At 35.7% G+C, this 14,350-nt stretch overlaps 1 protein-coding gene across 7 annotated transcripts in view; it reads left to right on the plus strand.

Moving 5' to 3' along the window:
- ASPH (aspartate beta-hydroxylase) overlaps positions 1-14,350 on the plus strand; it is a 386,751-nt gene that overhangs the window by 32,560 nt on the left and 339,841 nt on the right. For all 7 annotated transcript variants that reach the window (XR_003437357.1, XR_003437358.1, XM_027128024.1 and 4 more), the window contains exons 2-3: positions 2,672-2,821; positions 5,957-6,025. Coding sequence is in view for 5 of the 7 variants with exons in the window: in XM_027128024.1 (XP_026983825.1) it covers positions 2,672-2,821; positions 5,957-6,025 (219 nt within the window). In the remaining 2 variants the exon portion in view is untranslated. The remainder of the gene's footprint in view (positions 1-2,671; positions 2,822-5,956; positions 6,026-14,350) is intronic.

The raw sequence follows: 14,350 nt of genomic DNA on the forward strand, positions 1-14,350 counted from the left end.
AATGTCCAAGAGGAGATAAGACAAGAACCCAGATTTCCTGCCATTTTAGCACTTATTTTAAATAAAAAGTTTAAGTTTGATTCTTAGGTAATAAGTAGCCAAGGGAGGAACATCCTTAGTCACTATTATAGTTCCATATTTAGAAGGCATTATTCTTTTTTTTTTTTTTTTTTTGCGGTACGCGGGCCTCTCACTCCTGTGGCCTCTCCCGTTGCGGAGCACAGGTTCCGGACGCGCAGGCTCAGCGGCCATGGCTCACGGGCCCAGCCGCTCCACGGCATGTGGGATCTTCCTGGACTGGGGCACAAACCCGTGTCCCCTGCATCGGCAGGCGGCCTCTCAGCCACTGCGCCAGCAGGGAAGCCCCGTTATTCTTTTTATAGTTAGTATTCTATACAAATGGGTAATGTGCATATATTGATTTGTTGTATAGAAATAAAGGTTTTTTCAAATACAGTCTTAAAAAATGTCTTCATGTTTGTAGAAGTTCAGTAAATTAAACATACAACACTGTTACTGAATCTGTGGCGCTCCCCTTCCCACAGAAGCTATTTCTTTTCTTTTTAAAAATTATAGTGGTGCTTTATTTTATATTGTTCTTCGTATAACTTCTATCCTTTAAGACACATAAAACTTTGGAAATCATCATTTTCCCTCACCAGCACTGCAGACAGTTTTCACCCAGTCTCCACTCTGGTGACTATGTTCAGATAATAAAACAGTGGAGCCTATTTTAAGTGGATTTAATAAGTAACATTGTGATCTGTGCCCAGCAGGTATTTTTTTAAATGTGTAAGTTATGTTTTTATATAGCCAGCTTTTAGACTTTTAATAGATCATGTGAGGAAAAAGAAAAAGAAAAGAAACAAATCAGGTGGCTGGATCTTATTTGGTAAAGCATACTTTTGTAAGTTCACCATGTGATTATTTATAGATCTGGCCCTTATTGATGGGTCTGTTAATATTTAAAGAACACTAGAAAAGGAAATTGACTTTTTCTTTAAGAAGGAATTTTGATTTATTTTAGTTCACCAATTTATATACTTAAATATAGGTATATAAGTAAATATGTGTATGTTTGAGTGTGTATATCCACAAACATAATGTACACACTCCAAGACTGATTCAGTTTTTATGACCCCTTTTGAAAAGTTGATCTAGTGGTTGGTTTAAAAAATATGTATATCTTTTTAACAAGAAGAATTGATAGTATGTTCTTGACTTAACCCACTGGAAAATTACTACCAGTATTCCCTAATTAGAACTGGATTTAGGAATCAGGAAGCAGGTTTTAGATGAGAGCTAGTGAGGTATCTGAAATCATGTAATTTGGCCCATTCATATGGAGCAAGGAATTCAGGACCATAGAGGTCAGGGCTTATTCCTGGCTCGACCCACCTTATGCTGGTGGCTTTGGGTGAACCATTTCATCATTTTTCTGTAAAACAGAGATGATTATTCCCATATTTACCCCCAGTGTTGTAGTGGACACTTGGAAATATTTGGGGGTGTTTTTGTTTGTCATAATCGCTGGGAGCTACTTACCTGTGGGACCAGAGGAAACCAGGAATGCCAGCTGCCCTGCAGTGTGAGGAACAGTCGCACAGGATGAAGAATTGTCCTGTTTAAACCCAGAAACACCCTCTTGAGAAACACTGACAGGACCCTTGTGAGAATCGCATGCACGTAGAGGAGGTAATGTGCTCCACCAGCGGAAGATAGCATCCTACTTTCCTACTTGCTTGATAAATTTTTCCTTTTCCCAAAGGGCATGTTGAGATATGACATATTCTTCTAATTTATTTATTAATATTTAATATTTATCATATTCCTTTTTAAGAGAAATTTGAGTTTTATGGTCCTTTTAAGGACATTGTTGACCATTTTCTCTTAATATTACTTGGCTATCATTATTTTTGTTTATTTTTGGCCGTACGAGTATTTCCAGAAGAGTATAAAGTATATTAAACATATCAAATGTGATATATGACACTTCTGGTGGACAGCACTTTACAAAACTGTATCCTACGTCGAGACCAATTATGAAAACCTTTCCCTTTTCCCCTGGGTCCCGGTGGATCTTGTGGAGGTGGACTGAATTGCACTGTTTGGCTTCTCTTCTTCCCTGACCTCTGTTTCCTATAAATAGTTTCCTTCCTTTATCTCTGTGTCTCTGGCTAAGAATATGAAGCGTTTTGCGGGGAGCTTCTTCTATAGCAGTTACAGTTTTCAAGATTCTACAGAAACTAAATGCGACAGGAAAAATAAAGGCTTTGGCTACATTTATGATCTCTTTAAGTTGTTGATATGCTCTGAACTTTGAAGGAGGTTATATTTAGGTCGTTTAGATAAAGCACTTGGAAGGAATACACATATCAATTTTTATTTAAAAAAAATCGCTAGCCCATTAGTAGTTTATTTCTCTCGTTACTTAGAAGTTAGGGTCATACATATGTGGTATTGAGGCTAAGCATAGTCTTTTCCATTTTTAAAATCTTTATTTTGTGTAACATGATTTAAGAATTTAAGTGAAAACTATTGATAGTTTTGAAGTGATTTACCATTGGAAGTACTCGCAAATTCCTGGAGAAATATTTCAGTGAAAAGAGGTTCAATAAAGTGTTTTCTTCTTATATAATGACATTGTCCGTGTGTTTTATTTTTTTAACAGAGACAAAGCATGGAGGACACAAGAATGGGAGGAAAGGAGGACTTTCTGGAAGTTCGTTTTTCACGTGGTTTATGGTCATTGCATTGCTCGGAGTCTGGACATCGGTAGCTGTGGTCTGGTTTGATCTTGTTGATTACGAGGAAGTGCTGGGTAAGGATTTTCATATTGTTTCTTATTGGTACTGTCAATTCTGTAGCCTCTCAGTGGTTCTCAGTAGGGAAGGAACAAAAGGGGATGTTATCAGGGTTACCTTGCTGTGGTACTTTCAACTTCTTTGAACATGATCTGTCATAGAAAAAAATAGGCTTTATATTGTCTATATATCACACCAAAAAGTTTTAACAGTACGTACTCTCGCGACATGCAGTACTCTATAATTTCTATTCTATTTTGTTGTATTATGAATTTTTAAAATACTTGTCAGGAGCCACTGAATTTATTTAAGGACCCATGAATGGATCATAAACACAATTTGCAAGACCCTGCCTTGAAGAGATCATTTCCAAGCACACGCCTCTGTGTCCTTGTTGGCACTGTTGTGTGTGGATGTGAGTGTGTGTGTGCGTGCATGTGCATGTGTAGGTGTGGCCTGTAGGATGTTCTGAGGAAGTTGCTGTGTTATTTCTGATAGTTGTCTTCCTTTCCTCTCCATTTCCTTTTCTCTCCCCATAATCACTGCAGTTTTTCACGGTTTTTTACGTTCATGATTCTTTATAATTTTTGGAGTCATACTTTTTTTTTTGTTTCACCTGACCAAGTCTCTTTTTGTAATTGAGATAAAATTCAATATTGTAAATATGTAAAAATGTACAGTTCACTGTTTTTTAACATATAATTTTGTGCTGTCATCATTATTAATTTCAGAATATTTCCATCCCCCTCTCCTTCTTGTCTCCTGGCAAGCACTAATACACTTGGTGTATTTGCCTATTCCGGACATTTCACATAAATGGAATCATACAATACATGGCCCTTCGTGTCTGTTGTTTTGCACTTAGTGTGATGTTTTCAGGGTTTGGTATTTACTCCATTTTATGCATGAATTATGTTCCATCGTGTGGATTCACCACATTTTGCTCATCCATTCATCATGGATGGACATAGGGGTTATTTCCACTTTCGGGCTGTTGTGAGTAAATGGCCTTCCTTTCTAATAATCCAGTGAAAGATGTGGACCTTTTCACTGAAAAAAATGCATACTTTTCTCCGTATGTACAGTCTCACAGGGAAAATCCCCTCCCTTCCATAGACCGTTCTGCACTTTTGCTTTACTTATTAGTTTATAGCCAGCCATCTTTCCGGGGGGAAAGGCAAAGAATAACAAAACACACATGTAATCTGCCTTTTGTTAAAGCTTCTTACTTTTATTATTGTACTTCGAGGAAAGTGCCTCCGAGTAGATTGGTAAGAGTGATAGAGGAAGAATTTTAGTTTGGAGATGAACTTCTGAGTAGGTCTGTGCTTTTGTTAACTTATGTTGATGATGTTGCGAAGCAAAGTCTATCAGACAAAAGAAGAGATTTAGAAGATGTGTACATGTAAGCTCAAGTAACAATTTTCGTGTTTTTGTATGCATGCAGCCAAAGCAAAGGACTTCCGTTATAACTTATCAGAGGTACTTCAAGGTAGGCTATTGGAGATGCCTTTTAAGTCTACTTGTGTTAGTCTCTAAAACCTCATCCTTGGGCTACTATTTTAGTTATCACCTGCATCAGAGAATGTAAGTGGTAGGACCAATTTTCCCTCTTAAATTTGTGAGAAAGTATAGTATTTTCTGTCTTTTTATTGTTATTTGAACTCTGTGCTATACGTAGCCTCAACTGCAGACCAGCGCTTTTCACTTATATTTTCTTAGCTATAGAAATGATAACTTCCTTATGTCTACATTATTATTGTTATTGTCACTTTCAACGTGTATGTGCTTTGTCAATCAGACTTCTACATAGCAGGTTAACAATATTTTCCTAAGTGGAACAGGGCTCTGGGAGGGTCTAGGTTGGTCATAGCAACTCTACTCCCAAAGATCTTCCTGCTGTTGTGCAATGTTTTAACTTCCTTTTTTTTTTTAACATCTTTATTGGAGTTAACTTAGATTTTATTTTAAAATGGTGGCAGTAAGGAGGGAAAGTGGCGGGGGATGGTGGTGGTGGGGTGAACTGGGAGATCGGAATTGACATATATACACTAACATGTATAAAATAGATAACTAATAAGAACCTGCTGTATAAAAAAAAAAATAAAATTCTAAAATTCAAAAAAAATAAGTAAAAATAAAAGCATTGCTTAAACAAACAAAAATGGTGGCAGTGCTGCCAACTGGTGTTTTAGTACTGATGCTGTATTTGTAAATGTGGTTTAAATATTGCTATTTAAAATATTGTTGTTTAAAATGTTAAATTAATAAGTCTCTTCACAGCCATTGTCCAATGATGAATTATAAACTGTGTTGATTTTAGGATGTTTTTAGGGAACTGAATGTATTTGACTTATATTTGAAATGCTGAATAGTGCTCTGAGATGATAAAGTTAAAATACACAGTTACTGTTCTTGAAGGAGGAAGTCTGCTAGTATTGTCTTCTCAGCTTGTCTGTTCTAAGCCTTATTTTTTTTCTTAGTAGTAGGTGGCCAGTGCTAATTACATTTTTAAGTAGGATAAGTGTAAGTTTTCCTTTGTAGTTTCAAAAAGCCAGTTTTACATACTTTATTTCCAGAAGTCTGTTTTTAAAGGTTGATTCATGATGCTTCTGTCATAAATCATTATTATGAAACGTAAAATTAATCATCCTCTTATTTTTAGTCCTTATACTCGATGTTATATATGGTCTTTATTTGAGGCTCAGTGGGTGTTCTTTTGTTTTGAGTATTAATGGTGTGAGGAACTTCTATACTTTAGAAACATTAAATTTCATGTAACTGTTAGAAATGGATCTGTATTATTCCTTATGTATGTTGAAAATTTTACCTAAAATATTTTTAGCAGTAAAGTTAAAAAAAACTACTCTGAAATGATTAAATCTCAGGGTATTGTTAAGCCCTTAAAGAAAATATTATCTGAGTTATATTTCTTAGATTTGTTAGGTGAATATTTCCTCAATCTCTAAGTGAACTGCCTTCATTTTTAAGTGAGATTATCATTAGCACGGCTTTTAAGGATGAAAGGAGCAAAGAGTTGCATTGATTGTTTGCATTAATGGCCGATATGCAGGACTGTAAGAAATAGTAACACCTTATTAAATTTGTTTTTCCTTTTGTTCCCCTATCCGTCTTTCCTTCCCCTCTTATAGGAAAACTGGGAATCTATGATGCTGATGGTGATGGAGATTTTGATGTAGATGATGCCAAAGTTTTATTAGGCAAGTACACATTTTTTTTTTTTAATTAGTGGTGCTAAAATGTTGGAAGCAAAATAATATCAGGTTGGCCAAATGAACCTTTTGGCCAACCCAATATTTTAGCTTTAGTAATGTTTGTGTCAGTCATTTCCATTTTATGAAAGATATTTTCCCACTTAAATCATTTATTTCATTCTTGTTGGGATGTTGAATGGCTTAATTATTTTTCTATAAACTCTCACATTTCAATTTACTGTTACAAATGGATAAGTATATAGCTCCTGCACAGATATAAGTAATATAATTTCATATGTGTTTTTAGATTTAAAGCACTTTATATTCTGAACATAACATTTGAACATGTAGATAATGTCCTAGTCTGCTTTCACATATGGTAATGGTGACCATTCTTTAGCATCATTTGACATAATTCAATGTCCATTTGAAAATGTAAATTTCTGAAGGCTTACATAAATTCATTCTGAAATAAAATAGTGGTAGTAAACATCTTATAATGTCCTATGACTATTTGAAAGGTAACATTAAAATATAAACTAGTAGTCTTTGGCCAGGTTTCTTGATTTTTTTTAAGTCTTGGACCCTTCTCTTTTATCACCAGAATTACCCGTCTTTATCATTGAGTTTTTTTTATAATAGATAAAGATGTGATATTCCTTCATTTAATTTTAAAATAGTCTCATACTAGAAAGGATGGTGCTAATTTTAATATGCAAATTTTATATAATCTGGCCTGGTGAGATATTATTTCTGCTTGTTAAACAGCATCCTTTCCTTTGTTGTAGTATGTAGTGTAATATGCATTAAAACATTTCATACTAAAGTCTTTAGAAAAATAACAAATATGGCAAGGTTTACATACTAAGCTTAATAGAATAATGGCACAGATTCTTCCTAGACACACAATTTTGTGTATATTTTATGGATATGAAAAAAATGGGAGATACATCTGTATTGAAGTGTAATAAAACATCTTAATTTTGACATTGTTTTCTTGTTACTGCTCAGTGAGAACTATATTTGCTACTTAACAGTGAAAGCTTCCTATACCCATGGAATTACTTTTCCTGTCTTAACCGTAGTAGAATTTTCTATACAATTTTGACATTATATATCTAAATTTGGGTTTCTATAAATATGGTAAATTCTCAGAAGACTATAATCCTAGGCCTGCGTAAGAAAGAAGATTATATAGACCTTATTTCAGAATGATGCTAATTTGCATGCCTATAAGTGGTTTGTTACTTCATTTTGTTACTTTTCTTTAAATGACAGATTCTGAATAGCAAAGCTTTTTATTTAAAAATAACTTCATGTGAGCCGTTGCCTCATTTTTAGAAATAATATTACTTATCTACTGTATTTGTTGATTTTTTTAAGGGGGCAGGTGCTTAAAATCAGCTATCTTGGTCTGTCAGGAAATGTCAACTATTAAAAATTAAAACATGTTATTTCTTCTACAGCACACATTGATTTCTATTGCAAACTTACATTAATAACTTGATTTTTAGTATTTTAGATTTCAAAAATGTATTCCCCTTAATATTTTTAAGCAACCATTAAGAGTTTAATTCATTATAATTTAGAACATTACCATTTGTGGGTAGCCACATATGTGGTATGGGCAAATGGTAACTTGTTCCTTTTGCAAGAATCATATACTTGGAGACAGAACTCAGTTGGTGAATCTGAGTGTTCATTTGGTCATTTGACTATTAACTGCACAAAGGCTAAGATAAACTATTTTACTGTATGTACAAATTCGCAGTTGGCTTGTGGCTTTGGTAAAGATGAAAGAAACTAATGTAAGCTGTTTGTCCTCTGACCTTATTCTGTAGTGTTTGAATTCTCTGCATGAAATACAACCTTGATGGGAATTGAATTTTATGACTAAGGTTCTTTTCTACTTTGTGAGGTTATTGTAGCCTAGTTGTGCCTCTATTACTGGTGGATGGTTGCAAGAACCAGGTGAAATTCTGGCCTTGCTGGGCTCTGTATGTTCAGGGAGAGATTACGGGGGAGCAGATTCAGTGAGTGTGTACCCTAAAAGGAGCCAGATCTCTGGGGTACGTTCTCATTGGAGAAGCAGTTCAAGGTTAAGGGCCTTGGATTAAGGCAGAGGGAATCCCTGGGGAGGGATGAAAGTAGAAAGTCAGAGATTGGGGGAGAGCTTGGCATGGCAGGTGTGGTAATAGTTATGCTGAACTTCCATAGGTTTGGATTTCTCTCATTAGTATTTCTTTCTGGAGTCTTAAATTTGCATATATCTAAATTTGATCAATTTGAGGAAATGTACACGTTCATGTTTACATTTCCTTTACATTTCAAAGTTTGCTTTTCTTATGAACTATAAAGAGAATGAAATCTGGGAGTAAATCAAGATCAATAGGCATCATTAAGTTTATTACTTCTGGCCACGGCCCTGACAGTATACTTGGAAAATATTCTAAGCCTGGTCTTGTTTACATTCCTTCCTACTTTTGTGGCCCAGTTATCTAAACTAAAATGTCTTTGATTTTGGTTTGGATGATTGAAAGCTACATTGTCTCATAATGTATTCTTTGAAAACGTGTTTCCCAAATAAATCCATAGGAAAGAGGACTAAATTCTGAGTAGCATTTTCTTAGAGTAACACCACCTGTGGATTACATAGTTATCCTTTTCCACCTAGCTGCCACCAGCTATGGCCAGAGAACAAAAGGGAAGGCAGTCCCTGGAGCCTTGACAAGCATTTGTGGACTTGACAGATGCCTGAGTGAGCAGTAGGGAAGGGAGGGCTGGATCTTGCCCAAAGGCAGGCACATGTTGCTCTTTGGTTCAGGCCTTCTCTTAGAGGATAAGGAATTATAAACCCAGAACATATTTTCTTTTTCTCTTTGGACTAGTACTTTTGTCTTAAGAACCACAAAAATGTTGCATAGTTGGGTAATCAGTTTTGCTCAAATACTTGTGCATATTCGTTGCATACTTCATCCTGTCATGCTGAAGGGTGGTAAAGTTTTGTATTTTATATTCAATACTTGGAAGTACTTGTATCGGAAAATGGAGAAAAAGAAAAATGTTTATTCTAAGTATACAGCTGTAGAGTTTTTGGACAAGGAGAAGAAATAGTGTTATTCCCACAGGGGCTTGGGTGGGAATACAGATCTCTGTTCACAGCACTTGTCAACTGTTCAGTTCAGTGAAGAAACATGCTGGGTTGGTCAAAAAATAATTTAAATACCGACTGAAGTTTGTGGGGTTTTTCCCCCCCAACGCATGAAGAATGGCGCAATGTAGTTCTTCTATGGACTAATATGGGGAAAATTCACTATCATCTTTAAACTAGTTGTCTTATTATTATCCCTTACCTGCCAATCTTGATTGCTGGTAGTTACGCTGTGTGGACAAATTCTGTGTTGTCAAAGCCAGAAATACCAGATTAGGTGGTTATAATCCGAACAGCTCTAAAATCGTAGATGTGCATATTTCTCACAGCCTGTCTTTTTTTTTTTTTCTCCTCAAAATTATGGAACTTACTGTATAGAACTTGACAGTTCTACTGGTGGACTTTGATACCTACTGGACCCAAGAGACCAGTCTTACCCAAAGCCAGTTCTTCACAGGGAAGAAACAAATGATAAAAACGATATATACACTGTTTTCTTTCCATATGGGGGTCTGGGATCTTTGCAGTAGAAGCTAATTCCGTGAGCTGATAGGGACAGAACTCTGGAATGTTCCTGTTGCAGGTGACTGGCCTTGATCACATCTCATATTGGTAGGCTGAGCGAATTGTTATTAATAGCTGACTCTTATTATTGGTCAGAATGACAGGACCACAAGTCAGTAACCAGAGCATTATAGAGCTAACATTTTCTAGTTTTAAAATTTAAGTTGTTTATCTGGTATAATTTGAGCACGTTGGTGCCCATCTGTGGAGGCTGAACAGTTACCCTGCTAGTCATATCAATTCCAGAGTTTCCTAAACTAACTGCAGCTCCTAAAGGGAAAAGTTTGAGGAAATGAACATTTCTATTTTCAGTGAATATTTATTGATATATGTAAGTGTTTGTATAATCAACTCTCGATAATATCTGGGTGCTCCACGGGCAAATGTGGGGCTTGTCGGAAGTGTCTTTTTATCCTCATACGACTTTCACTCACTTTTCCCGTTGAAGTTGGTCAGTCTGTTTTGGCTGATACAATTTTGTGGTTTTTTTGGCTCTCAATTCTCTGATGAGAGAAAGGCAAACCCGGTTAGGGGCTGGTAGGAAGGGTGAGGATTGGTCAAATTGCTTTTCCTTTAGTCCATATGATTGAGAGTTGATTGTAAGGTGTGCATCTTAACCGATTTCTTTATTTTCCAAAATACCTTTTCTGTAAACTTCCTTGACCATGATGCACATCCTTTTTGAGATCACTCTTCCTCAACTTCTTTTTTCCACCTAACTGCTCTCCTTATTTTCTCTTTCTCTCTTCCTTTATTCTTATGTAGGCCTGACCAAAGATGGCAGTAATGAAAATATTGATTCTCTTGAGGAAGTCCTTAATATTTTAGCAGAGGAAAGTTCAGATTGGTTTTATGGTTTCCTCTCATTTCTCTATGATATAATGACTCCTTTTGAAATGCTAGAAGAAGAAGAAGAAGAAAGCGAGACCACAGATGGCGTTGATGGTACGTCACAGAATGAAGGGGTTCAGGGAAAGACTTGCGTCATCTTGGATTTACATAACCAGTAACTTTGATGCAGGGACTGAAGTCACTGGCTTGTGAACCCCCGAAGCAAAATCTCCTTTTTCTTTCTTTCCTTTGCTCATCCAGGGCTTAACATGCAGTGGGGCAGCTGCGATCGGACAATACAAGGCAACTGTGTCATCTTTTCCCCAGTACAGCGCCTAGCTAGTCCCTTGCTTGGCTTTCCCACTTGAGGAAAGCGGTACCCCCTCATTCTCCTACTGGTCCACAAAGTGCATTGAGAATGATGTTCTTGGTAGTATAATTGGTTTCTGTATCGTTTTGTTTCAACTCATGTACTCGCTGAACTAAATTCAGAAACTTAATAGCACATTGTTTTGTGATTAACCCTTGCTGCTTGTCCTTCTAACACGCTATTCATTAAGATGATTATAGTGGAATTAATTATAAAAATATTTCTAGCATGATACATAAATTCAGTGCTTCTCTGTTGTTCTTTAACATGACTGATGTGTAAAATGATGGTCCTTTAAAAGGCTGATTTTTTTCTTTAATTGTAATTTGTTTAGGTTGATTTGTCAGACAGGTTAATACAAATTTCAGTGTAAAATTCTGTATTAATGGTGCTTTTAAAATAATTTGAAAATAACCTCATATTTTTGCCTTAGGGTAGTTCAGTTACTATATTCAGATAGTAGTGTGTCTGAACCTTTCTGTCTGTGAAAGCAAAATTTATTTTAAATTTCATTTCCAAATAGACATCCAGAGAAAGTAATTTGTATTTTTTTTAAAGGAGGCATATTACACAGGAAGGAAAATGTCAATATGTTATCTTAAATAATGTTGTACATATTAAAATTATTCATCCTAAATAACGGTCTTTTTCCATTTTTTCCTGTATTACCTTATTAATTGACCATCAACTTTGGCTTAGGTATATATGGTTTTTATATTTGTAAATTAAATTTATTAAAGTGGTAATTCTTTTTAGGAGAATCAATTTTTGCCGTTAGAAAACCTTAAAAACACCTTTGAATCAATTCATTTAAAATGAGTTTGCTTCAGTGATAGCAAAAACAATTGTATTAGACATATGTAACATGCATTTCTTAAAATGAGATTTCATTCATTTCCCACCTCAAACAGAGCTCTTATAGCTTAAGAGTGATAAGATCCAAGACCTTTGATTTCTTTTGCCCTTTTTGGGAGTGGTGTTTCATGTTTTTACATCTCTTTGAGCCTCTGTGAAACTTAGCCTAGCTTTGGTTCTTTATAGAGCTTAAAATTGGAAAATATTTGCATTTTTTAACATTTTATTTAACTATGATAATTTCTACTTTTCAAATATTTATTCTTATTTTTTCCCATTTAATCAAGTTGCTTTCAGAAAGTAGATTATTCACCCATTTTTTCGGAAGGGAATATGACAAATTTAGTTTCCTTTTTAGAGCTCGCTCTTGCAGGCTTATTATCAAAATGAGAGCCTGAAAGTAAAAGTCTCGAATCAGAACCCTGGAAGCACATCAACTTCCCCCTTGACTCAGCATTTACATGTGTCGGGAAAACTGTCCAATTTGCTAATCTTAGTTTAAAAAAGCATTATTCAGTAGCTACTTTTGGAAATAGATACATGTGTTGTACATTGGACAGTGATCTCCTAACGCTTAAATAACTATTAAAACCCTAGTTTGTCTTTTCCTGATTATTCAGGGACTATGTTTCATTCTGTTAATGTTTCTGACAGTCCAAAGCTTCTGATTTTGGAATGTTAATATTTTGGAACAAATGAGTATGATTTAATAATGTTCTTTCTGAAAGCTTATGCAGTCTTTGCCTGTATCTATCATGTCTTGCACTTTGAATTTGAGTACTGTGACATATCAGAGCTCATTAGGTTTAAATTCAAAAGCAGTCTGAGGTCTCACTCAGAGAAATTCTCTTAGACAAATGTCTGAGATTTGTTTTTTAAGGCAGTCTTGTTTCTTCATGCTTCATTGTTACTAACCCTAGAAGATGTTTGATCAGTTTATGAGAAGTAAATAATTAAATTTGTGTATTAAAAATGTTTGGAATCATTAATTTCTCATCAGGCTCTGCTTTTTTGTCATGCTACTAATGCACATTTTATGTACAGAAATTAATTATGCTGTATTCTTGTAAGTGAAAAATAAGGATGTGAGATTATAATTTGCCATTTCTTTGGTATCCCTTCTGATCAGCCCTTTTGAAAAGCCTCTGATGAAGGTAAAATCCAGGTAGCTGGTGAACCCCTGACTTCTGTGACTGCCTTCAATTTGTGCCTAAGGCTTGCTTTGGTGAGAAAATAAAGTTATTTGCAAAACTGGTATAGAGTGCTTTGAAGCTGAACAAAGTTGCTTTGCTTACATTTTGTTTATTATGTATGTTACAATTCTTAATCTTCTAAGGCTTTATTGTGTAATTTTCTGTTCGATCATAGAAATATTTTCCCAGCTTGTGTCTTTTAAGCTTAGAAACTTAGTTAAAAATGTAATCTGTACGTTTGAATGTTTATTTATGGTGAATTTTACATTGTAGTGTATTTACTCTGCATTTCCGCTTTGGAACAACCAAAGGCACTTTGAGGAATGTGCTCTGAGTTCAGATGCCCTTGTCTCCTCCGAGCTGCCCTTCCTCAGAGGAAAGTGCCGTTTGTCCAACTGAAAAGGCGCCGGGTTCTCTGGAATTTGGTACCAAAACAAGGAAGTGGCACTCAGGGGACTTGTTTTCTGCACTTTAGTTTCTTTCAGCTCTTATTTCCCCTGGGATGTGAGGGGTGACGTGTAAGTCAGTTGGAGAGGTGTCTTCTGGGTGCTGATCTTATTAAATCCCTGAGGCCCAGCTGCCGGCTCACTGCGTCATGCAGATGCCTTGGACTTAATGTGCTGGGTGATATCCTGCTTTTTCACCTTTTTCACTTGATTCTTTATTCTAGAAATTACCTCCCTGTCTTATAGAGCTGTATCCAGGCGTGTAAGAAAAACTGTTTTCTCTGCTTGAATTCTGGTTTGTTTTCATTTACGGTTAGCTAGACGGGGCAAAATGTTTCCTCGTTTGGCCTGACGTTTATAACTTTGAAGTATTAGTAAAGGCAGATAGAAGAATAGACAGTTATGAACTTGAACACCTGGCAGTTATACCTTTGGGGGCTTGATACTCAGCAACCCTTTCGAAATCAGATTCTGGTCTATAAAACAAGTAAAACGTTTTCTGTGTTTTGAGCTGTGGAAATGTCTTTGATCACCATGCATATTTGGAGCACTTTTATAAAATCCAGTGACGCAGACTTTATTATCACAAGCCGATAGATGGAACACTGTGCTGTTATTTGTTGCCATAACTCTGTAATACACAGGAGTAGATATTAACTAAATTGTGAACTGTCTGAAGTTGGGAGTCAGGTTAGGCTGCGTTTGAATCCCTTTTCAAAGCTGAGCCCAACATAGGTTATTTATGAAATATTTGCTGGGGTTAGTCCTGGTGAGTGAGAACGTCAGGAGTTACCTATTGCATAATAATACGCTGATTATTTTTTTAAACAGCTTAAATAAGTGAAAAAAATTATTGGATGTATTTTGTTTTCCAAGAGAAATGACACTTTGAAGTTCAGACAATAAACTGACCTGTGCTAG

Source organism: Aethalodelphis obliquidens, unplaced genomic scaffold (assembly GCF_003676395.1).
Source record: "Aethalodelphis obliquidens isolate GAN/ISIS:26980383/991018 unplaced genomic scaffold, ASM367639v1 scaffold33, whole genome shotgun sequence".
Taxonomy (NCBI): Eukaryota; Metazoa; Chordata; class Mammalia; order Artiodactyla; family Delphinidae; genus Aethalodelphis; species Aethalodelphis obliquidens.